We start from the raw sequence: 25,410 nt of genomic DNA, 5'->3' as shown, positions 1-25,410 counted from the left end.
AAACCAAATTAAAAAAAAATACCCCAAAACAACAACAAGAAAGAAGAAGAAGAAGAAAATAAAGCCAAGAAAAAAAAATTGAAAAAAGGAATCAAAAAATATTAAAAAAGAGGTGTGTTGCAATATATTGTCTGGACACCAGGTGGCACTGTGGTGTTAGGAGACGGATGATACATGCTGTTTTCACTGTATGTGATAGGGGTTGGAAGCTGCTCTCTTGTTGCAGAGGAGACTAGGTCCTGTCTTTCAGACTTACTTGCCCTCAATAAGGGCCTGTTTGCTTTCTCAGCATTTAGTCCTCATGGATTAGGGTTCTAAAGTGCTTGCTAGACTTAGAAGGCACATCAAACAGTGCCCCCTGACAACAAAGCGGCTCTCCCAGAGGTGGGAGCCATTCAGTTCACCCCAGGATGATTGCCTGAGTTCAGCAAGTGCATCAGAGCCGGTGATGCCCTAAAACCCTGTGGACTGTTCCTCCCATGCCTGTGGCTTTCCCACAATGGCAGTGCCTTAATACCCCGTTTCCCTGAAAATAAGACATCCTCCGAAAATAAGACCTACTTACAGGAAAGATAAGACGTCCCCTGAAAATAAGACCTAGCGCATCTTTGGGAGCACACCTTAAAATATGACACTGTCTTATTTTCGAGGAAACAGGGTAGTAGCCAAACCAATGAGAGATCCACCATGTCTGGTGTTCAATCCTGGCCACTGGATGCTGTTAGTGTTTATTCACTGCTCTAGTGAGCAACTCAGTCCAAAATTAAAAAACTGTAGGCAGCTCTTTTCCGTCTCTAGTCTTCATGGGAGAGCTGGCTGCCTGGCCTCTGCCTGTACCCACGCACTTGCCTTCTGTGCTGATCTTCCTCTGCTCTAGACCTCCTTGTTGGCTTCTGATGTCTCCTACTATTTCACTGTGCCCCTGGATTAATGTTTCTTGGTAGATTCTTCCAGCCAGAGGTGGCTAGAGTCCTTTTTCCTCTGTCTCACTGGGAGTAGTTAGTAAGGAGATGTCTCTAGTCCACCATCTTGCTCCACCCTATTTGACAACAGACATTGAAATGCTTCATTTTACTATTAGGCTTCCCATTCTATCTCTATTATAATTTCTTTCTGCCTTGGATTATTTGAAATATAATACATTATGGTAACTTGACAAGTTCCTCTGGCCTTGATAACAGTATGGAGTAGAATTCAGAAGAAAGTTGTATTGTAGTTGATACAGCCATACTCCAACATCAAATTTGCTAAGTGAGGTAAGAGTTTTTTAAAAAGTGAAAGAATAATAATTCAGATAGCTTCTTGCATGTAACCTAAAGAAAATCAAGAATTTTCTATCCAAGTAATCTCATTGCCTACCCCCCAAATTAATATTTGAAATAGTTTTGGCAATACAAAAAATATCATAGCAATAACAATGACATTTTGGTTTACCTGCTTGATACAAAAGGGTGCCTACAATCCCACAGGGGTGAAACATGGTTTTGTTCTTAAAATGATCTCAACAAAAATGTAATAATATGAATATGTATATACATTTTCCCACTCTGAAATAGGCTTCAAACAAAAATTCAAACAGATTATAACTTCTAGAGGCTCAAACCTGAAGAGATGATGATGGTTCCCACCCTCAATATGTAGTTACAAATAAAAATAATGCTAAAATGTAAAATAAGCATAAGGAATTTCACACTATCATTTTTCTCATAATGGCTATTTTGTAGCCTTTTTATTTTCTGAATAAAATTTCCCAATTTTATTCTCAATTTCTTTCCTGGAGTATTTATTGGGTGCCCCTGCTTTGCAGGTGTACCCCCTCATCTCCTGTCCCCGCTGCCCAGATGGAAGCAGTGCTGACACTACTGCCTAAGGCAGGGCACTCTCAGAGCTGTTGGTCATGCTTCCTTTCCTCTGATGCTGGCGTTAGCATCTCTGAGCTGCGGTAGGGGAGCCTCATGTGTGCCTGCCAGGATGGAGAAATGGTCCATCTGCTCTGCACCGGGCTTTAATTTCATTGCCAGTGATGGCTGCAAGACAGATGCCCCAAACAGAGTGGAGGCTCAGGGAGAGGGACCACAGCACTTGGAGGCTCAGGGAGAGGGACTCAGTCAGTCTGTTTACAGCCCACAGCCCAGAATGAGGATGAAGTGTGCTGAACAGGCTGTCCCTGAAGCTGCGGGATCTATGCAGTCCTCAACAGATGGGACTGGCATGGAAGCTGGGAGCGCTCAGTTTCTGCCCATTGAAGCCTCTGCGTGGTGGTGTGACCTTGAGCAAGTCCCTTCACCTTCATGCTTTGTTACAGTAGAGTGCCGTCTATAAACTGCAGATTAGAGAATGTCCTCTACCTATCTTGCCTGGTGGTTGTTGGAACATAAGACATCAAATCTCACTTACTCATCTGAATACAGCATAAATGCTGCCACCTCTGTGGTCATCTGAAGGACACTCTGATTCCACAAACAGAATGTAATCTTTCTTTTGAAATTCTATTGGCATTTTATTAGCATCTCTCTTTGGGTACATAAAAACTACATTTGCTAACATTTATGAGATGTGGCCACTTTATTCTAGTTACTATTGTAAATACTTTGTTGGTGGTGGGAAAAGGGGAGTAGTAGGATCAAGTACAGTAATAAATAATCAAGTCTTGAGGATTTGCTCTAAAATAATATGAATTAAAATGAAATTAGTAGGTTGAAGAGGTGTCACACCCCCATGTTCATTGCAACATTATTCATAATTGTAGAGAATGGAACCAACTCAAGCATCCCTCAGGGGATCGATAAATATGGAAAATGTGGTACATGTACATGGTGGAATACCATTTAGTTCTACAAGGGGGAAATGCTGTTATTTGTGATAATGTACATGAGCCTGGAGGACATTTGTTTAGACAGGCACTGGCAGACAGACGCCATATAACCTTACTTGCATGCAAAATCGAAAAGAGTTGAATTCACAGAAGTGGAGAGTAGAATGGTGGTGAGGGGCAAGGAAGGAGAATGCAGAGAAGTTGGTCAAAGGATAGAAAATTTTCATCTGACAAGAGGAATAAGTTTAAGAGATTCATCACACAGTATGACAATTATAGCTAATAATGTATTGTATATTTGAAAATATGTTAATCACTTGATTTAGCCCTTCCATAATCCTTATAAAAGATTTAGCAAAACACCATGTTTTATTAATCAATACATATAATTTTCAGTTGTCAATGTAAAAAAAATTACAAATGTTCTATATTCCATCTGATTCTTTCCCATTGACTTCTCCACTCCTTCATGAGGGAGGCTCTGCCCTTTACACCCCCTTGCCCAGCTCCAAGCCACTCACCAGAGCACCCCATAGGGAGTAATGTCAGCATACTGGACACTTACGGTGCCTGAATGCATTACATGAACTAACTCACTCAGTCATCATTCCATACTATTATTATTCCTATTTTATAGACAAGATAAGAAAATTGCCCAGAGGAGCTAAGAGAGACCTGAGTGGCCCGGGTCACACAGTGAGTGTGTGGCAGAGCTAAGACTCTATCCGAGGCAGCCCGAGTCCACAGCCCACGCTTCTCATCACCATGGTTACCTCCTGTGGTAGGTGAGGTCCAGAAAGATTGGTTAAATGGATGACTGACAAGTGTTAGAACTTTAAAAGAAATGCAAAGCAGTTTATAAGTTTAAGTCATTACTATTGCTGCTGCAGATGTAACTATTACTATGTGATTGCAATTGATATTCTATCGCATTTTAGGGGAAAAGGAATCTCAGTATTCTACTTTTGATGTTGGAGCTCAATAACATACATCTAGAGAGCAAGCACCTGACCAAACTTAGTATAAAATGCAAGTTTAGCAGTAGGAAAGGTACAAAAATGAAGTCTCTTCTTTCTTATCCTCATCCTTGGGGCCACGGTATTCAAGCTAACTTGGTGTAACTTCTGATTGCTGGCCTCAGTCCACTGAGATTACTTCTCCAAATGACTATGTGTGAAGTTGGTCTTTTATACCCCAAACTGGTTCTTCACTGACTTTATCTTTACCCCCAAATACACCGTTGTCAGTACTTGTGTTAGACAATGTGATCATCTTTAGCTCCCTTCAGTGTGTGGCCCACTGAGTGTTTCTGAAAGAACTCCCTCTCTTCTACTCCGACCACCATTAGATTCAGTACTTCTGATTTCACCCCTAGAATAGGTTCCTAACTGGAATCCCAGGCTATGATCTATATTTTCTCTAGTCTTTTCTCCATTATGTAATTTACATTTATGAAATTCACATCTGGTAATATTCCTTGTTAAAACATGTTAATGGTTTCCAATTGCTTCCCAGATACATGATAAACTCAGTGCACAATTCGGCCCCAATATGCTCTTTGAACATGACCTCTCCTTACACTTCCTTATTAATCCCATGTACTGTGATGACACCAGACACCACAATGGGTCAGGTGCCTCCCTGTCCCCAGGACACAAGTCCTACCTTCTTGCCAAAAATTCCTTTCCACCTGTTCCATCTTCTTCAAGGGACAGCTCAAATTTCCTTTCCTGATTACCTTGAGCTAGAATTTATTACTACTCCCAACAAGTCTCTCTTTATAGTTTTTTTCTAACACTGATTTTGTTTTATATCTCTAATAAATTGGAAGCTCCTTGAACTTTAAAAAAAATTATTCATCTTGATAGCCACACAACACAGAGTAGAGTTGCCGTATAGTTTTAGCTCTTTAAATACATAGGGCTCATCTCATTATTTAGACTGTAGGCTGTTGGCAGGCAGTGACCATTTACAACACAGGTCAGCTTCTGTATTTAAAGTGTTAGTTAACTTTAAATTTGCTTCTACCAGTTAACATGCTTGTGCATGTGACCAAAAGAAAGCTATTAACTCTAATTCCTTCTAAAGAAAGCTATTAATTCTAATTCCTTTGATTGGGATGAGGGATAAGAAAAGTAACATCTACGAAGGACTGATGCATAGCAGAAACTCAAAAGTAGCCATTGATTGGATGCACTGTACTTGAAGTAGGCATGTCATTTTATGTTGAGGAAATTTGGCATGAGCCATCTAGCCTCAGGCATCGATGGTTTCCGATAATAATGTTTGACTGCAGTTTCATTCTAGCACACTTTCCAAAGGAACATTTCTCTTCTCCTCTTCCCCACTGTACTTTCATGTCCTGCCACCATGTCTAAAGTAAATAATCTATTTAATGGTGTATTGTAAACACTTGATTTTGAAGAGTTTTTTAAAAAATTATTATTGTCCATTTGTCTCTAAACTATTTCTTTCTATTTATCTGTCCTGGTCTTCTTAGAACATGGAAGAAAGCCTCAGTCATGCAGAGTAGCATGCCTGCAGGATAGCACACAGTGAATAGTATTTGTGGACTCAATACACAGGGAATAAGTAAATGGCTTCCTTGATTCTGGTAGGCAAAAAAAGCACAAGTTGTTTATTTCTGTGAGTTGTCTATATCAGTCATGCAAAACTAGCCAGGGTTTCTAGACGGCCCACTTGGGAGTTTTTTTCCTATCCTTAGAGTAGATTAATCTACTCCACCCTCAAATAACAGGTGGGTCTATTGAAAAGAAAGGGCTGCAGCATATGCAGGTAGAATTTAAAAGAACATGAGCATTTCATGGAGCAAGAAATCAATTTGACTGCTAGAGTTGATGACAAATTAGCACAGGAGAATTGCTATTCATCTCTTTAGGACTGCCAGGGTGAAAAGTTCCATCTTCCATTACCTAATGAGGCTGTCTTTAAAGCAGTGTGCAATCAAACTCCTTGTTGGAAAATGTGACTCTAAGGTCTGGGTGTCTATGAAAGTCCAGCTGGATGATTTTGGGGAGTGTGTGTGGAAAGACAAGGTAAGCCTTCAGTATCTCCTCCAGTTCAGATCAGATTTGATGAGGGCCGAGCAGATAAAGTCAGCTAGGAACCTCCCTGTGTCCACGGCCCTGGGGTGAGGTGCTGCTGATCTCCCTTTCAGAGTGGAAGAGCTGACTGGCTATTCTATCACCCTCATCCATGGAGAAGAATTGACTGAGCGGTGGGTTTTTTGTAGATGGGGCCTCACATTGAAATTATACCATGAGCACGTTACAAACACTGTCACAATTCTATTTTACTTTCCTTCCTAGGACCCCTAAGTCTCCATGCCCTATTTTCCAAATCATTATTTTTTTATTTGGTCAAAGTCATTGACTAATGAGACCATGGGATCTTACTGGCAAAGTGAGTGGATGATTTTAATTCCTATTTGATTCCTTTTTCAAGTGATTTCCTCAGCAAGGAGTAAAGACTTTCCATCTCTGACCTCTAAAAGTGGCTAGTAACTATATCTCTCCCTAAAATTTAGTGTCTCAAAGACACTTGTCATATGTAAAGGCTGTGATTTTCATGTTCATGCCTGTGGAAAGAGCGCCTGTCTGAAGTCTTACTAGTTAATCTGGGTGCCATCGTCAAATTAAGGCAGAAGAAAATGCTGAAGTGGTAAATTTCCCAGAGGTTAGAAATATTTCTCAGGCACCTCTGTCCTGACACATCTATCTTCCAATCTGTTCAATTCATCTGTCACAGTATCACCCCAATTTACCCCTTGCTAACACTTGAAATGCCACTTTAATTAATTCTCTGCACTCAGAACTTTAAGCAATGCCAAGTTAGTTAATTATCCAAGTGTATTGCTTTAAGCATTTCCTAGATGCAAATTATGAAAATTCTTGGTGAGTGCCAGGATGGGATCTTCAAAGACTTTAGCTCCCCCTCCCTCCACAGAACTCTTCTGAGGAGTGAGAGGTGGCTGGGTACAAAATGGACAGATGGCATGGAACAGTATCTACATACAATTTTCTCTCCCAACTAGCAGATAGGTGTCCAGAAACATCCTCACAGACTTTATTTAAAAAGTCGGAAGGTTTAAAGGCAAGTCGTAACCAACTTTTGAATGAGGTGGACTAGAATCATTACTGGTTAATGTCTCCTAGGTCACCAAGGGCTTAGAGCCCTGTGTAAGGTGTTATCATTCGAGACCAGATATGACTATCATGGATGCCAAACTGTCCTGTTGTAGTGGAAATTTGTCTCACAAAATGTCCTGAGAAAAAGAAGGAAAGACAAAACCTGTATTTATTTTCCCTTTCTCTGAAGCTGTTCTAATATATACATTTTTTTATGACAACTGTATGATAGATATTAATATCTCCATTGTTAAAGATGAAGAAATTAAATCCCAGAAAGAGAAACGAGAAGATGACAGAGGAAGGATTTGAACTCGAACTCTCTGGCCTCACTGTTTCTATCAAACCAGGGTGCCTCCAGGTCATTGGATCAGCGGGTTCAGCCACTAGGAATGTCATTGGTAAAATTCTTTGTGGTCCCCTTGAGATCACCAGGAGCCATTTGTTTGTTAAACTGAGATCTTCTTGCTTTGTTGCAGACATAATTACCTGTCAGCAATAGATAAATTTGAGTTTCTCAAGTATAAGCACTTGTCTTGCCTCTCCTAGCAGAGGACACGTCTCCAGTCAATATTTCAACATAATGGACACAGTGTCACCAAGACACAAGGCCTGAGGACAGCTAAGAAATAGCTTGGGTTGCAAGCTTACTTCAGTGTTCTCAGTTTTCAATAGCTAGGTTCTGTTTCCGAATGTTAATCCAAAACTATGACAAGCATAAGCTCAGAAAATTTCCTGAAGACCCTGGAGAAAAGGTACATACTAAAGCCCAATCTCTTTATGGAGAATTAATTAGTACACACACACTCCCTACTGAGGAGTGGGGAAAGGATTGTGTCCTACGCTGCCCAATTCTCTACTCCCACTCATAAGCCATCAATTTTTCTTCTAAACTCTCAATGTTTGAAGATTATTCTGTGAGTCTTAGTTACCCTGCTCCCATCAACTCACTCCAATGGCATCTGGCAATGTTTGAGCTGGTGAGATCTCTGAGTTGTCAGGGGTGTGAAAAATTTCTCCCTAGCACATAAGGGGAAAATCCTGATACAGGAATCAAGAGGGAAGAGGAAAAAATGTTTATTAGAGAGAATTTCTTGTATTTAGACTAAGCCCTAGGATATGAAATATTCCTTAATTCTTTTCTCTTTACTTGCTATCATTGTATATAATTTTGCCTATAGTGTCTTTGAATGAAGTGAGGGCTCTGAGCTAGGCAGACTGTGGCTGTTAAATAGAAATACCTAAGAGGAAATATGGGAAGTTCACTTGTTTTGGAGTCCAAAGTCCCAGATGGTGTCCCACCTTTGGCAACAGTTAATAGAAAGAGCTTTGGTTAGTTATAGGACTTTTTAAAAGTTGGTTGATGAATCTGTAGAATGGGTACAATAGAAAGATCAACTATATCGTCTGCCTTGTCCACAGTGCCTTCTATCTAGTACTGTTTTGAACCACATAACCTCCTTGCCTATAGTGACAGAAAACTGGCTCAGGAAACCTGCCATAAGGTGTGCCATCAAATTCTGGGAGGATCAATGATGAAGAGATAAACAGGGATTTGATCTAGGACCAATAGAGTGAAGTCATGAGGTAGAATCAGGGCCAATGAAGGACATGGTGAGGGCAAGTTGGGAGCATTGCAATCAAGCAACTGAGGTGAAGAAAGATCTGATTTATAGATTCAAAGCCTCAATCAGGTACTGTGTTAGCACTGTCATTAAGACCATAGCTTTTAGAGTGAACTAGATGTGAATTCTTACTAGCTATGCAATCTTTGGCAATTTACTTAACTTCTCTAAGATTCTGGGTTCTTGAGAATAAAATGAAGACATCTGTATATACATCATAGGGGTGGGGGGTTATATTAATTAATATGTGAAAAATTCTTAGAATTGTGGTTGGAATTTTGCTAAATCCTGTATCACTGTCTGTTGTCATGACTTTCATTACCTGAGATGCACCCTACTGTTTATATGATTTATGTCTGTGAAGCCTTTAACAACTTCATGAAATACTTTCTTTAATATCTCCACCTTATGGATGAGAAAACTGAGGCATGGAGAGGTGAATTAATATTTTCACAGTCAAGCAGCTAGCAGGTGGTGGAGCTGGCATTTGAACTGGGCTTTTCGGTTCCAGAGTTGGCTTGTTCATTGCTACCTTCTACTGCTTCTCTGTTATTAATGTGTTCAGCCAGACAAGAGCTGAGCCGGTGGACACAGATGGCTGAAAACTGTGGAAGGAAGAGCAGAATTACCTGAGCAAAGGCATGGCAGCCCTGGCTTCACTTAGGTCTCCCAGGAAGCCTGGCCATGCCAATCCCTGTTCTTGGAATCTCATGGGTTTCTCATTTGTCCTTGCAGGAGAGGGCGCCAGTGAGCCTCTGTTCCAAGCATACAACACAAAAGAAGCATCAATAGGGCTGAGCCACTGAGTATCAACACCCACTTTGTCTTGAAGAAACAAGGTTTGGCAAAGATTTTTGTTCCATAGAAAGAGGGATTGTCTTGCTTTGGTCACCACTATCCATCTGACATGGACTATAGGACATAGTAAGGGCTCCTGAAATAACTCATCCAGGGAATGAGTGAAGAACTTTGAAGAATTAAATAAATGAAAAGTATTACTTTCTTCTAATGACTGATGTAACTATTCTCTTTCTTACAAAGATGAATTCCTCACATAGCAGTCTACATAGTTACAAAAAAGGACCTTTCTCAGTACAACAGGAGAAATTGTATTATAGTCAAAAAATGAATGGTTCAAATTCCTACTAGTTGAAGGAACAAGAGAACAAAAGGTCATTTCAGGTTGTTAATCTATATTTATCACATCAACAATTTATCAGGCTGAATGCTGAATAATAAAAGGCCCATTATATCTTCATTTAATGTGAAAGACCCTGTGATAATACAGGAGTATTAAGTGTACTTCATCTTAACCATGATAATTTCAAAGAGCTCACAGTCCTTTTCCATCTCTGCTAGTCGTTAAAATAAGATTTACCTTCTATTATTGATAGCAAACCATACTCTAGTGAAGATTAACCCCTGTGAGGGTTGCACGCCTATACACTTGAAACTAAAATTTGTTAATGATATTTCACAAGTCTCCAGAAATAGATGCTTTCTATTCTGACCAATGTTACATTTTCTTCAAGTGATGCCTCTCTTTTTCTTGCTGAAAATTCATAGCGAGGCCAGCGGTCGATGAAGCCAAACACTTCTCAGATTTCCCTTGATCCTCTTGCATCAAATACTTAACATTTAATGCTGGAGCTTATAGCGCCATGAGCTCCAGAGATGAAAGTAAATGAAAAGTCAACCTTTCAGGCTGTGTCCCCACGCAGGTGTTGTGTTTGTGTTTCCCCCCTGTGGCGGGTGAAGCAGTTTGCTATCAGACTCTCTCCTGTCAGAGGAACGTTGTGATCAACACAGTGCAGAGATTGGAAAATGTCACTATTAGAGAGTTACAGTAACCATGGCTCTTTCCCACCAAGTCCATTTGTGCCTGCAGAATTTTGTCAACACAGCAGGAGCCTGGGGATTCGTGTCACTTGTAGTAGAACTTGAGAGTCTATGTTTGCTTTGTCACAGGGAAAATTTAGAAGATGGGAAAGTTCAGCTGCTTTGAGAGCCTCTGAGCCTCTGTAACCTTGGAAGATAGTGTTAAGGAGGAGGGGCTTGGGAACGTGGGGTGGACGTGGGTCTGGGTCTAATCTACTATGGGATGTGGCCGTTTGGTTGTGTTTGTTTTGTTTTTGTTTTGGCCTCGATGAAAGCTAGAAATATAAATTTATATCTACAATTTCTAGAGCAGATTTATTCTAACATATTCAGAAACAGGCTCATTGTAGGAGACAGAGACTTTGGGGAGAGATGTGTGATGAGCAAGAACACTGCAGCTCCCTTTCTGCGCACTCTGCTACACCGCCATGGAGGGTGCAGTGGTCATGCCTTAAGTGTTTTCTTCACTTTACATTCCCTTCTAGGAATCCCATTCATTTTGCTCATCAGGCATCAGGCTTAGTTTTGGTATTTCTTCAAGATAACGTTTCCTATAACAGCCCCAGAATCCAAAATTCATGCCATTTGTTCTGTACCAAACTCCATACAGGCCTCTGGGACAAGCCTGGACAAGGCCCTGGTGACTTTCTCCTGGGATCCCTCTGTTAGTCCAGGGGGTTGGATATTAACTGGCCAGTGCCTGCCACAGCACAGCGATGGGAAATGGTGTCCCATGGCCATATTGAAACGGTATTCCAAGGGGTGTGAGGCTATCAACTCCAAGGCGTCTCAGGGAATTCCCACCCCCAGCCATATGCTCAGGGCTGCAGGTCTGTGTGTTCGCCTTATCACTTGGGAAGTTGTTTTGACAGTCCACATTCTACTCTTGTTTGCTCAGCTGACAAAGGCTGTGCAATGACTGCCTTGTCACTGTGCAGGGAAGAGAGGAAGAGAGAGATGAGACTTGGCTTTCAAGTGAGATATTAATTATCCCAGTGACAGAGCTGCCTTAAAAAGGCTTTGTCGACATCTTTGTTTCAATCTCAGAAAATCTAAACAAAGGACACTTAAAATTTTGCTTTAGTTTTCACCTTGACCAAAAAATTATTATTATTTGCATGGATTGTATAATGATGTGTCAGGGGCCAAATGGGAATAAAATTGGAGGCACTTCCAATGTAATTAGAGTCATTTGCTTTGCTACAGTCATTGCCACCCAAGTGTGGACTGAGCCTCATCAGATCAGAGGGTTTTAGTAGGACCAACAGCTGGGTGAGTGGGGAATATGTTGGATAAAGATCCTTCCCTGGTAGGAAGAGTGTGCTACTCCATTAGAGGTTTTATGGATGAGAACAGCATTTGAACAGCATTTGAGCCTTTCTAAATGAAGGTGCCTGATTTCCCTAACCATTAACCGCAGAGTGGTTTTAATGGTTGTGCTTCATGAAATACACACTGATAGCGAAATTGCCTTTATACTGTGTTCTATGACTTTCACTGCTATCGTTCCTTAGTCAGATGTATTTTTATTATAGATATTAACAGTCGGTTTGACTCTCTTTACCTGCCCATTATATTCATAAATCAGTGCATGTGCAATAATTAATGAAGATGAATTTGTTAAAACTTAACCTTATTCTTCCCTGTAATAATCTTGGCTGGATAGAGTTATTAATTACCCAAGAAGGTACGGCTTGTCTACAATTACTGGAAAACTCTAATCCTGTGGTTAGATTCAGAGATGGGATTTAAAAGAGAAGAATATAAATAGTTGTAAGGCAGGTTCATTCACTTGACAATCTTGCTGTTGGCCAGACCCTAAATAAGACTAGAGATCTGGCAAAGTAAGTAGGATAAGTCTGACCTTTGAAGAATTTGGGATCTTGTAGCTGGAGGAAGGGTTTGGATTCCCTCTGAAATAAGCCATGGGAAGCTCAGAAAATATCAACATCCTTCCCTCTCACCCTCAGCCTTGAGTCAAAGGACTACAGGGAAAAGGCAGGGAAGAAGATGGTTAGGGGCAAGGCAGGTTAAGGAAGGAAAGTAAAGAAAGAAGAAGAGGATAAGAATAGATTTTAATGGAAATAGGAGGTCCTAGTAGAAAACTAATAAAATAAAAACAAGCGATGTCTCCCCTTCCTTCCAAGAGCAGTGGGTGGAAATAAGCTCTCATTGTTTCTACTGTGTGTCACTCGGTGTGCTGGGGGCTTCATAGGTATTTTCCAATTAGTTTTTCAAACAACCCTGGAAGTAGATGTTATATCCATTTTATAGCTGAAGGAATGAAGTGAGCAAGGTGGAATATCTAACAAAAATTCACATTCTAGCTTGTGGCAAGTGCTGTTTAGATGTAGGTGTGTGTGACTCCAGAACACACACAGAACACCAAAACCTCAACCACAAATTCACAAACACATTTGCTCATTAATTCAATAGAATGTTGAGCCCTAAATAGAAAGTATTTCTCTCTCACTCCTTCCTTTTGGGTTTTCATGCTTTGCCCTTCTCTTTGCCTTCTGGTTCTTTCCCTTTCAAGTTATAAACATGAAACTTGTGAAGAATTGATGATTTTGTATCCCAGGTTTGTTGTTCAGGAGGTTAAATCATTTTGTGATGTTGTCTAATTTTTCTCCTTTAAAGTGGAGGAGAATCCACATTCCATGGTGGTGGGTAGTTTAAATGAAATAATACATGTGAGAACACAGTGTGCGGCAGATGGCAGGTGCTTCGTGTGTGTGGTCACTCACGTTCTCTTCACAGCTGCTCTCCTGGCAGCAGAAGATGGTACAGAGAATGTCTCCTTAGAGAATGATAACTCTGCTGATGGTCATGATGGTGAATAATGATGAAGACTATCCTTAAAGACAAAGATCACAAACAGGCTGCCCCTACACATAGTTTTTGTGGCATACATATTATTAAAAAAGAAAAAGAAGAAGAACCAGTTGCCAACATTTAAAATTGGGAACTTTTACATAAAAGCCTGCATTTCTGCATTCTCTTGAGAAATAGGCAGATTTGTCAATAGTAGTTTGGTGTCCCCCACATTAAAGCTGAGCAGGTACTGACCTGTTTGGCAGGGTCATTCTGCATGGTCCTGGTTTGTCTGGGATAGCCTGGTTTGGGTGCATTGACCTAGCATGTTTATTAATAGCATCTCCTTTCCCTCTGGTTTGGAGGCAATTTTATGTATTCCCTTCATCTCTTACTTAGAGGAGGCCCCTCTTGGGGTACATCTCACCTTTACGTTATCTGCCTGCCTCTGTAAGCATTTGAATTTGTGACCCCCTCTTAAGGTCATCTTCTTCCTCTTGACTGTGTTTCAATAGCACAGTTTTCCAAGGAATGCATTTGGAGGCCGGAAAGATTTAGCTTCTTGACCTCCAGAAACTACATTCAGTGATCATTCCTGACTGCAAGGAAAGGGTCGTGTCCTGTTAAGTCCTGTCTGCCCAGCATACACCACCAGGATGACAATTTGCTGGAAATTTGGCCAGACTTGGACTGTGAACTAGATAATTCAACAGTCAGTCAGCTCTGCAATAAAAAGAAAAAAAAGAAAGAAAGAAAAAGAAAAAATCTGGAATTGTCTTTGGAGACAAATTCTTTGAAGCACTTAAAACCATGGAGGTGGACATGGAGGTGGGTGGAGACAAGATGGCTGACTGAAGCCAGCTTTCCACAGAGGCTCCCGTCCAGAAGGAGAGTTAAAGGACAAAAATTTAGTAAGTAACCTGATGGATTTGAGCTGCACCAAGAGAGAAGGTTGAAGAACGCACATCAACCCCGTTGAGGTGAGCTGCGACCACAAGGATACAAACAAAAGGTACAAAATCCATCACCAAGTGGACGGGAGTCCCCTCCCCCATGAGAATGGCTTGGAGTGCCCCACAAACAAATGGGCAGAGTTCAATGGTCCTCCCAATGTACTCCATGGGAGAGACCTTCTGAAGACTGGACCTGACTCCCCTGCTAGGGTGCCATGGCATTCTCCTGCCTGGCATAAAACTATAAAACTGTATATAGTCTCTACCTGCAACTCTGAGCTCTCAGCACTCCCCTCCACTCTCACTCTGAGGTCTGGAGGCCTGTCCCCCAGAAGTTCGGATTCTTGGGTGATTTCTCGAGGGGTGTGGACAGTGCCTAAACTGCAGCTGGTCAGTGCTGACTCCAGGGCATGGGAGCGAGGAGAGGACAGTCGGCTGAGAGGGAACCACACCAGACCAGGAGTTCCCTGAGGCATGGAGCGACAGCTGTCTTTTAGCAGCAATATGGCCAGGCATAAAACTGCATATATTCTCTACCTGCAACTCTGAGCTCCCAGTACTCTCCTCCACTCTCACTCTGAGGTCTGGAGGCCTGTCCTCCAGGAGTTCAAATTCTTGGGTGATTTCTCAAGGGGTGTGGATGGTGCCTGACTTGCAGCTGATCAGTGCTGACTCTGGGGCATGGGAGCGAGGAGAGGATGGTCAGCTGAGAGGGAACCACACCAGAGCAGCAATTCCCTGAGGCTTGGAGCAGCAGCTGTCTTTTAGCAGCAATATGGCCAGGCATGAAATTGTGTAAAACTGTATATATTCTCTACCTGCAAATCTGAGCTCCCAGCACTCCCCTCCACTCTCACTCTGAAGTCTGGAGGCCTGTTCCCCAGGTGTCCAGATTCTTGGGTGATTTTTCAAGGGGTGTGGACAGTGCCTAAACTGCAGCTGGTCAGTGCTGACTCTGGGGCGCAGGAGCGAGGAGAGGACAGTCGGCTGAGAGGGAACCTCACCAGAGCAGCACTTCCCCGTCTTTTAGCAGCAATATGGCTCACTCCTGGATATTCTGAAGCCACACCTCCTGTCTCCCTGGGCAATCAGAGGAGGCTGGCAAGAACCCATGAGTAAAGGATTTGCCTGAGGCGGAACCGACTAACAGACCTGGGAAGCTCCCAGGGCAGGGCTGACACAGAGGACCGCTTTACTGAGCCTAAGACGCACCTGGCCCTCATGGGATTGTCAGCCTATAGACAAAGGAAGGCAGCAGGATAGAACTGACAGGTAACCTAATACAAACCTGCAGGAGCAAAGACAGGGCTTTGGAACTCAAAACAGCTTCCCTTCTGCAGGGGAATTTAGCAGTTCTGTTCAGTTCTGTCAGTAACATCAATCAGGGGTGGGGCTTCAACTGAGTGAACACCCCCAACCTTCACCAAGCGCCTCACCTCCTCCTGCTAGATAGAGGCAGAGGGCAGAGGCCTGGCAAATTTCCTTGTGATTCAGGCAAGTGCAAACCCCTGGAGTATCTGTTCACTACAGGAAACTGGGTCAGCCAACTGCAGGGCTATCAGTGACTGGGTGTGACAGAGGTGCAAGGTGGGGAAGGAGGCATCAACCTTCCCAGACTGATCTATTTGCTGGGTGGCTCCTCCTGACTCCACACAGCACTGGAGCAAGCCATATCAGAGTAGTCACCAGACCCCTATGATCCAGTTCTCAGAGACCTCTTAAACTCTACCACCCAAGACAGATGCTGACTGAGACAATTGATTTGGACCTTTTGAACTCAGCCAATCACCTGAGGACTATTCAGGTGGTGCCCTGAGTGTGTGATTGTTGGAAGGTTTGATTTTCCTTTTCCAATTGTTGCCTGTGGTGGGTGGGGTGACTTAATTGCTGGTATTTCTCCACAGCTGAGACTTCAACCCAGAGTAACTGTTTCACTAGGGTTGAACAGAAACCAGCTGAAAACAAGACAGAACCACTTAGCCCCACCACACCAAAACAGGGCCCCAGTTTCTCAGGCCACAGCACTGTACGGGTCCTTGACAAAGCTCCAAGGGAAAAATCAAAGGGAGTAAAACAATCATGGGACGGAATCAGCGGAAAATCTCTGGCAACATGAATAACCAGAATAGATCAACCCCCTCAAGGAAAGATGTGGCAGATGCAATTGAAGATCCCATTTGTAAAAAACATGGGAAGACCCAACAAGAAAAGAAAATTATAGACCAATATCACTAATGAATATAGATGCAAAAATATTCAACAAGATCCTAACAAACAGAGTCCAGCAACACATTAAACAAATTGTACATCATGACCAAGTCAGTTTTATCCCAGGGTCTCAAGGCTGGTTATACGTAAATCTATAAGTACAATTCAGCACATAAACAAATTAAAAAACAAAGACTATATGATTCTCTCAATTGATGCAGAAAAAGCTTTTGATAATATCCAGCATCACTTCATGATCAGAACACTTAAGAAAATTGGTATAGAAGGGACATTTCTTAAACTGATAGAGACCATCTACAGGAAACCGACAGCCAATATCATATTGAATGGAGTTAAATTGAAATCATTTCCACTTAGATCAGGAACCAGACAAGGCTGCCCATTGTCTCCATTGCTCTTGAACATTGTAATGGAAATTTTAGCCACTGCAATAAGGGAAGAAAAGGCGATCAAGGGTATCCATATAGGGTCAGAAGAGATCAAACTTTTCACAGATGATATTATTGTATATCTGGAAAACACTAGGGATTCTTCTCAAAAACTCTTAGAAGTAATCAAGGAATACAGCAGCATTTCAGGTTACAAAATCAACATTCATAAATCAGTAGCCTTTATATATACCAACAATAGTCAAGTTGAAAAAACAGTTAAGGACTCTATGCCATTCACAGTAGTGCCAAAGAAGATGAAATATTTGGGAGTTTATCTAACAAAGATGTGAAAGATCTCTATAAAGAGAACTATGAAATTCTAAGAAAAGAAATAGCTGAAAATGTTAACAAATGGAAACTCATACCATGCTCATGGTTGGGAAGAATCAACATCATTAAAATGTCCATACTACCAAAGCAATATAGAATTTTAAGGCAATCCCTATTAAAGCTCCACTGTCATACTTTAAAGATCTTGAAAAAACAACACTTCATTTTATATGGAATCAGAAAAAACCTCAAATAGCCAAGACATTACTCAGAAATAAAAACAAAGCAGGAGGAATCACACTACCAGACCTCAGACTATACTACAAATCGATAGTGATCAAAACAGCATGGTATTGGGAAAAAAATGGAGTAGATGTCTCGAACAGAATAGAGAACCAAGAGATGAATACAGCTACTTACCGTTATTTGATCTTTGACAAACCAATTAAAAACATTCAGTGGGGAAATGATTCCCTATTTAACAAATGGTGGTGGGTGAACTGGCCAGCAACCTGCAGAAGACTGAAACTGTACCCACACCTTTCACCATTAACTAAGATAGACTCTCACTGGATTAAAGATTTAAACTTAAGACATGAAACTATAAAAATACTAGAAGAGAGTGCAGAGAAAACCCTTGAAGAAATCAGCCTGGGCGAGTATTTTATGAGGAGGACACCCCGGGCAATTGAAGCAGCTTCAAAAATACACTACTGGGACTTGATCAAACTAAAAAGCTTCTGCACAGCCAAGAACACAGTAAGTAAACCAAGCAAACAGCCCTCAGAATGGGAGAAGGTATTTGCAGGTTATGTCTCTGACAAAGGTTTAATAACCAAAATCCACGTATAAGCAAGAAAAGAACAAGTGATCCCATCGCAAGCTGGGCAAGGGATTTGAAGAGAAACTTCCCTGAAGAAGACAGGCGCGCAGCCCACAGACATATGAAAAATGCTCATCATCTTTCATCATCAGAGAAATGCAAATCAAAACTACTTTGAGATATCATCTAACTCCAGTAAGACTAGCCTATATCACAAAATCCCAAGACCAGAGATGTTGGTGTGGATGTGGAGAAAAGGGAACACTTCTACACTGCTGGTGGGAATGCAAATTAATACATTCCTTTTGGAAAGATGTATGGAGAACACTTAGAGATCTAAAAATAGATCTGCCATTCAATCCTATAATTCCTTTACTAGGCATATACCCAGAAGACCAAAAATCACATCACAACAAAGGTATTTGTACTGGAACGTTTATTGCAGCCCTATTCCTAATTGCTAAGTCATGAAAAAGCCCAAGTGCCCATTGATCCACGAATGGATTAATAAATTGTGGCATATGTACACCATGGAATATTATGCAGCCTTAAAGAAAGATGGAGACTTTACCTCCTTCATGTTTATATGGATGGAGCTTGAACATATTCTTCTTAGTAAAGTATCCCAAGAATGGAAGAAAAAGTATCCAATGTACTCAGCCCTACTATGAAACTAATTTATGGCTTTCACATGAAAGCTATAACCCAGTTACAACCTAAGAATAGGGGGAAAGGGGAAAGGGAGGGAGGGAGGGGGGAGATGGGCAGAGGGAGGGCGATTGGTGGGATTACACCTGCGGTGCATCTTACAAGGGTATATGTGAAACTTAGTAAATGTGGAATGTAAATGTCTTAGTACAATAACTAAGAAAATGCCAGGAAGGCTATGTTAACCAGTGTGATGAAAATGTGTCAAATGGTCTATGAAACTATCCTGTTTCCCCAAAAATAAGACAGTGTCTTATTTTAAGGTGTGCTCCCAAAGATGCGCTAGGTCTTATTTTCAGGGGACGTCTTATCTTTCCTGTAAGTAGGTCTTATTTTCGGAGGATGTCTTATTTTCGGGGAAACAGGGTAGTATATGGTGCCCCATGATCACATTAATGTACACAGCTATGATTTAATAAAAACAAACAAACAAACAAACAACAAAAAAAATAACCGTGGAGGTAAGAAGACACTATTTCCATGGCCGTATGATAATGGCCTGTTACTTTCATAGAGCTCTTCTCCTTTGATGTGGGAGTCTCTCCTTCAACACGTCATGTGAGGTATTTCCAGTTTTAGAGACGAGGAAGCTGACTGAGAGGTTAAGTGCCAGAGCCTGAAGCCTCACAGCCTGTTAGTTATGGAAATGGGATTGGCCCACTTTGGACTCCTCCCTCTGTGCTCTTTCTACCCCCACCCATCTGTGTTTTCTGTTATCTAGGGACATATCTCTAATCTAGAAGCTCTTTTCATATATACTCACTATCCATTTTAGGATTTTAGGATGTTTTTCCTAACTTTGTATCAATTGATTACTGGACATTGTATATTTTTATAAACATACATATCTTTGCCGTGGACTTTCCTAATCTTCTACATGCTGGGAAATGGGCTGATTAGGTGAATGCTCACTGTGCCCTGGACTGGGTATGGTCCCCAACTTCATGATGCTTACAGGCTGGTGAAGAAGATGAACAGGCCGTGGTGAGATGATCCTGGGTGTGTAATCACAAACGGCAGCTGCTGTCAGGACAGAAAGTCTCCACCTTTAGGGGTTTACATTCTAGTGAAGGGAAGGCACTGAGTGTTGTGGAGGGCAGAGCAGGCCAGGAGGTGAAGTGGAGAGAAACAGAAGATAAGAGAGCCAGACCTCTGTGGGGAGCCTGGGCCCTGCTTAGGAAGGGACATTTGGCTTGAGGTCTCAAATGGGGTTGGGGTTTATAGAAGGCTCCATGGAAAGGGAAGAGAATGTGCAAAGGCCCCGACACAGGAGCAAGTTTCGTTCCACGGGAGAACTTAGAACTTAAACCAGTGATTTGCAACTGGTGTGCCATGGCTCACTGGTGTGCGGTGAAAGGGTCTAAGGTGTGCTATGAAAATTTTTAAAGATTGTCAATTAAATTATTTTCTAAAGAAGTTCAAAGCACAGCCAAGTATATTCTGTATTTTTTTTTTAACTCCTTTTCTTTGATCAACATAACCTGAAGTTTAATCATAGGTTCAAGCGTGCTGTGAGATAAAAAAGGTTGAAAAACACTGTCTTTTAAGCCATGAGGGACAGTGGTACAACCTGAAGCTGCCAGGTCATGTAGGACTTTGGGGCTATATTGAGGATCTTCTGAGGACAGTATTCTGAAAGCAATGGGAAGTTTGTAACAGTTTTAAGCAAGGAAATGACATGATTGGAATTGAACTTTGAAAACATCCATCTTGTTGACCCTTGAAAGCAGGGCATGCTGGTGGAGGACTAGTAGATGAGCAGAAGAGAGCAGGCTGGAGATGCCAGTGGCTGGGACAGAGGGAGGGGGCGTGGCTGGAAAGCAGACTTGGTGTGGGATTCAGGGTGGAGGAGAGACTGAGAGGGCATCAGGACTGCTGCTAGGTCTGTGTCTCTGACAGTAGGGTTATCATTAATTAAGATAATGAGCAGTGAAGGGAGAACAGTTCTGGAGGAGTGGAGATTAATACTGAAGAATTATAAAAGCAGTGAATCAGTGAACAAACACACCAACTTTCACTCGTCTATAGAAATGCGCACCCTCCTGATATGGGGGCGTTTTTGCCAATTTATAGCCATTCAGTCAATAAACACTGATTGATATTTACTAAATATCAGTGTTGTCAGCAAATGCAGATAATTCACAGCCTGTTAAAAGTGAATATCTTGGGTTTCACTGGAAAAAGTCATGGCTTTAGGGATTCACATGGAAGAATTTTAATCTAAACATGAGGAATTCTCATGTCTTAGTTGTCTTTCCTGAAATTACTCTCAATGTACATTTATATGTAGCTCTGTTAAGCCACTATGCCTAAAGCAAATTAGTCTTTTTTTCATGTTAAATTATAATTTTTTGGCTGTTTCCACCACTACTTTGGAAACTTCTTAAGAACAGAAGCATGTTAATGTTCACTGTTGTTTCTGGACTGTCTGTGTATAGGTCTTGCACTTGGATTTGTTCAGAAGGTGAGTGCCTGCTGGGTGTTTACTATCACAGACAAGTTCCTTTGTCTCATTTTGATCTCACCTACAGTATACATAATGACTGTAGGAACATTTCCTAGAAAGTGATGAGGAGGACAGTTGGGAACTAAATTAAAGTCCTTTAGGCTTCAGTTTGTTAAAAAGTAAAGAAAAACTGTTTTTACTATTACAAAGTATTAATAAAACTAATACAGAATGTTTAATATTTCAAACATTATGTCAAAAAATTAGCTACATGATTTTGGGGAAGAAACTAAGCTAATGTTTGCCACAGTGCTATTGTAACAAAGTTTGGTTGTGGAATTTTGGAGGGAAATGCCTGGGTTCTAGTCTTACTTCAACTTTACTGTCCTTTGAGGAAGCTGGTAGACAGTCTTTACATCCAGACGTCTTGCATGATTATGATACCCAGGTAGGGCCATTCATGCACCAACGATCATTGTTTGGCACCAGCACATCAATTAATTTGAAATATTAAACATTGTGTATTAGTTTTATTAATACTTTGTTAATTTTATTCCTGTCTGACTTTTCAACTTATTGTTGATGACTGTACATCATAGGCCTCTGGGTATGTCCATCGGGAACCAACAGAGTCGATGTTTCTGAAAAGGCTCCTTTAAGGCCCTTTCCCAACATTGGTCCATTTTGAAAGGCACCCAAACCATCCATCAGCCTGGGCTCTGAGTGGACAGAGGTGAGTGCACCTCTGATGTGGTGTCAGGTGTTTCTACAGCGCATGGGGCTTGGTCCTAGGTAGTCTCTTTAGCTGCAGAATGGTGAGGTTTGGTTTTCTGAATTCAAGAAGTTCGGTTGGTATTCCTTTGTCTCATTTTGGAAGGAGAGTATGGGCTAATCTTTGTTAAGAAAGACAAGAAAGCCTGAGTGGGTGTGAATGCTGGATTCCCAGTCTAGCAAACCAAACCCAGGATTCAGAAGCAGGCCCTTCTGAGACCAAAATCCATCTTTCCCTGGCCCTGGCAGTTCAATGGTTAATTAACCCTTTTAAAATAGGTTATTTTTACCGTAAGGTTATTAATTCCTCTTATGTGGCATGATGTAGATTTTTCTTCTTAATTACATGTTTTTATTATTTGAGATTTATCTTTTGGTGATCCTTGAAATACTAGTTTCAAGTAAATGTGCTGTTATGAAAAAGACATCTGCTCGTGGTCCAGAGTAGGGCTGGGTTTGTAGACCAGCCCTGTCACTCACGACCCACCTGTCCCATGACAGTCTCTCAGCTCCTCTGAACCTCAGGTGTTTGAGTGTTACATGGGATGTGTAAAACATGCCAAACGTGCAGCAGACACCAAACAAGTGGCGGATTTTAGTCATACTGATAGAAACATTTTACTGGACATCACTGAATTATCACGATGGTGTGTACACCTATATTTTGTGTTCTTAGAGTTGCCTCTGTGCCTTTCCATCAAATGCAAGGGAGAGCCCTAGTAGCATAAAGGTTTGGTTTTTTTTAATCTTCCTTTTCCAGCAATTAATTCAGTGCTTGATTATCTTATTTCAACGCCTTCTCCATTAATATTTAAGCCCTTTGCTTGCATTTCTGATTTGATTTTGCTTCCATCTTTTGGAATGTAACAATAACCACAAAACAATTTAAGAAAATAATTTACAGAAGCCAGTACTAAGCCCAGCATACATATCATCTTGCTCCAAATGCACACTGTGTTCCGAAATACATACAACTCCTGCATTAGATAGATAAAGATTGGAAACTGATCTTAGAAGCCTTGATGCAAAGATTCTAAAGGGGGAATTAGCTTGGATTATTTGGCGATCAGGAGGAAGGTCACCGTGGCTGTAGCAGGGTGAGCAAGCAGAATGGCATGTGGAGAAGTTGAAGAGGAAGACGGCTGAGATCTCACAAGCCCCAGTGAAGAGTTTGTATTATACTGTTTGGTGGGAAAAAAAAAAAAAAAATCAGAAGAAGGCTTGATTAGATTACAATTTGCGAAGGAATGCTCTAGATGCTATGTGAAGAAATAGCATTTAGATAGCAAAGGTGGAAACAAGGAGACCAGTTAGGAAATTATTGGTGTAGCTGAGGATTGGACAGAGAGAGGGGTGTATGGCTGGGGGTGGTGGTGGTGAAATGGTAGAGACAATGGAGATAAAGAAAGGTAGTTCATAATGTGATAGAACTGAAACCTGTAGATCTATTCTGACTTAATACATGCAATTACTTTCAATGTCTCTTAGGCTATGATAGTAAGCACCTATATTATGGACAAGGTATACAATTTGATAATTTATAGACCTTATGACAATATCAGAGCACAAAGTTCTATAGCTGCATGTGATTGTCATTGGTGTTGTTCACCAAATAGTTTTAGTCTCTAATTTCTTGGAACATGGTACAGTTGCCTTCCTGGTTTCCTTGTAGTTGGTTGGGGCCAGTACGATGTGAATGGAGGTAATGGATGCCACCCTGGACTAGAGCACTTAACTATCAATGTCAGATTTTCAAGAGGTCTCGTTTCCACTGACATGGTGATATGATGGGCTACTTTGTCATCCCTGGTCCCCTGCTCCATGGCTACTATGGGTCACTGCAGCATCATCTAGCCTGTTAGGATTGATATAGGGCACAGAAGGAAAATTCTGGGAGACAGAAAACCAAATTTCTTGCAGGAAGTACCTGGGAATGACCACTGTTCACAATCTCCACAGTCCATTGAAATATATATGATTAACAAGCTGAGATGAAGCAAAGTGTAAAATGTGCTTGGAAATGGGATAACATTGTAATCTGCCCCAAAGTAGTCATTTGATTAGTTTATTTATGAGGAAAATAACTTTCTTTTTCTTCTTCTTTTTTTTTTTTTTCTCTTTTTGCAGTTTTTGGCCAGGGTTGGGCTTGAACCTGCCACCTCCGGCATATGGGACCTGCACCCTACTCCTTTGAGCCACAGGCGCCACCCAAGGAAAAGAACTTTCTGAAGGGGCCTTTGACCTGAATGACTTCAGTCCAGCATTGGGCTAATTAAAAATTTTACCACATAAAATATAAAAGTCAGAATGGCAGGATTCTAGAAAGAGAGTGGCTCAAGGAGATAAAGGATCGCATGATTATGGATTTAAAAAAAAATTATAAAAAAGGCTGAGTTTTTTTTTTTTTAATTAGAAGAAGAAAGTAGAGAATGGATGAAATAGCTGGCTGGATCCTGGTTTGCTTGCAATTGTTGAACCCGACTGTGGAAGATATGATCATTTCAGCCATTTTCCTAATCAATGCTGTGAGCTGAGACCAAATTGATTGTGTGGTACATGGAACAGCCTAGGAAAAGGTGATAAGACGTAGGCACTGTAATATATTTGGCCTGATTCACTTATTTATTCTGTGCTACATTTTGGTCAGTTTCAGTAAAAACACAGTACTGAGGAATTCGTTTTTCATTTTTCACATCCCAGTGTGACTTCTTGGTTAACAAACCTGACTAGTCCTGGTTTCCTTTTGCGATCTTCAGGCAAGACTTTCTAACCTAGTACCATATAGGTAACTTCTTTGTTTGCTTGTGATTTATCCTACATCTTATTTCTAGAAGACTTTGTGAGAGGCTACAGCAGTTTTTTTCAACCTTTTTTATCTCACGGCACACTTGAACCTGTAGTTAAATTTCTTTGGCACACTTACATTATGCTGATTTTAAAAAGAGTAAAAAAAGAATATGCTTGCTGTGCTTTGACCATCCTTCAAAAATAATTTAATTAAAGACTAATAATTTTCGTGGCACACCTAAGATCCTCTCATGGCACACTGGTTGAAAATCATTGGGCTAGAATAACACACAAACCTTTCTCCTAAAGAGTTAACCAAGGCCATATGTGCGCTCATAGATGAACACTTAATCCCTTGCTTTGCAATGCTGAGAACAGATCAGGTAAACTTGCAGGAAAATGATTATCTCATTGATCATGCAAATGATAAAATAGGATTGCATGCCCAAATAACTTTCCAGGAAAGGCAAAGTTCTCACTATAATAGAGGGTGAGATACCAAGTCTGAAGTGTGTAAGCTACCTTTTTTTTAAGTAGGTGTATAGTTATAGAAATGGTTACTTAGAGGAACTAGGGTGGAGGCAGCCATCTGCAAATGAAGTGTAGTGCCAGGAGAGGGAGAAAGGGGAAGAGACAGAGAAACCTCCTAGACCTGATGCTGACAGAGGTGACTGGTGGGTGCCTCTTGCAAAGAGCCTACAAGAACACACAT

At 41.2% G+C, this 25,410-nt stretch overlaps 1 protein-coding gene across 2 annotated transcripts in view; it reads right to left on the bottom strand.

The window, feature by feature from the left end:
* The window catches only part of KCNMB2 (potassium calcium-activated channel subfamily M regulatory beta subunit 2), a 267,653-nt gene that overhangs the window by 74,102 nt on the left and 168,141 nt on the right, over positions 1-25,410 (bottom strand). For both annotated transcript variants that reach the window (XM_053573227.1, XM_053573229.1), the window contains exon 2: positions 9,218-9,343. In XM_053573227.1, the coding sequence (XP_053429202.1) occupies positions 9,218-9,300 (83 nt within the window). In that variant the 5' untranslated portion in view covers positions 9,301-9,343. The remainder of the gene's footprint in view (positions 1-9,217; positions 9,344-25,410) is intronic.

This window comes from Nycticebus coucang, chromosome 20, assembly GCF_027406575.1.
Source record: "Nycticebus coucang isolate mNycCou1 chromosome 20, mNycCou1.pri, whole genome shotgun sequence".
Taxonomy (NCBI): Eukaryota; Metazoa; Chordata; class Mammalia; order Primates; family Lorisidae; genus Nycticebus; species Nycticebus coucang.
The sequence above is the reverse complement of the archived record's forward strand: the minus strand, read 5'-3'. Positions and strand labels throughout refer to the sequence as shown.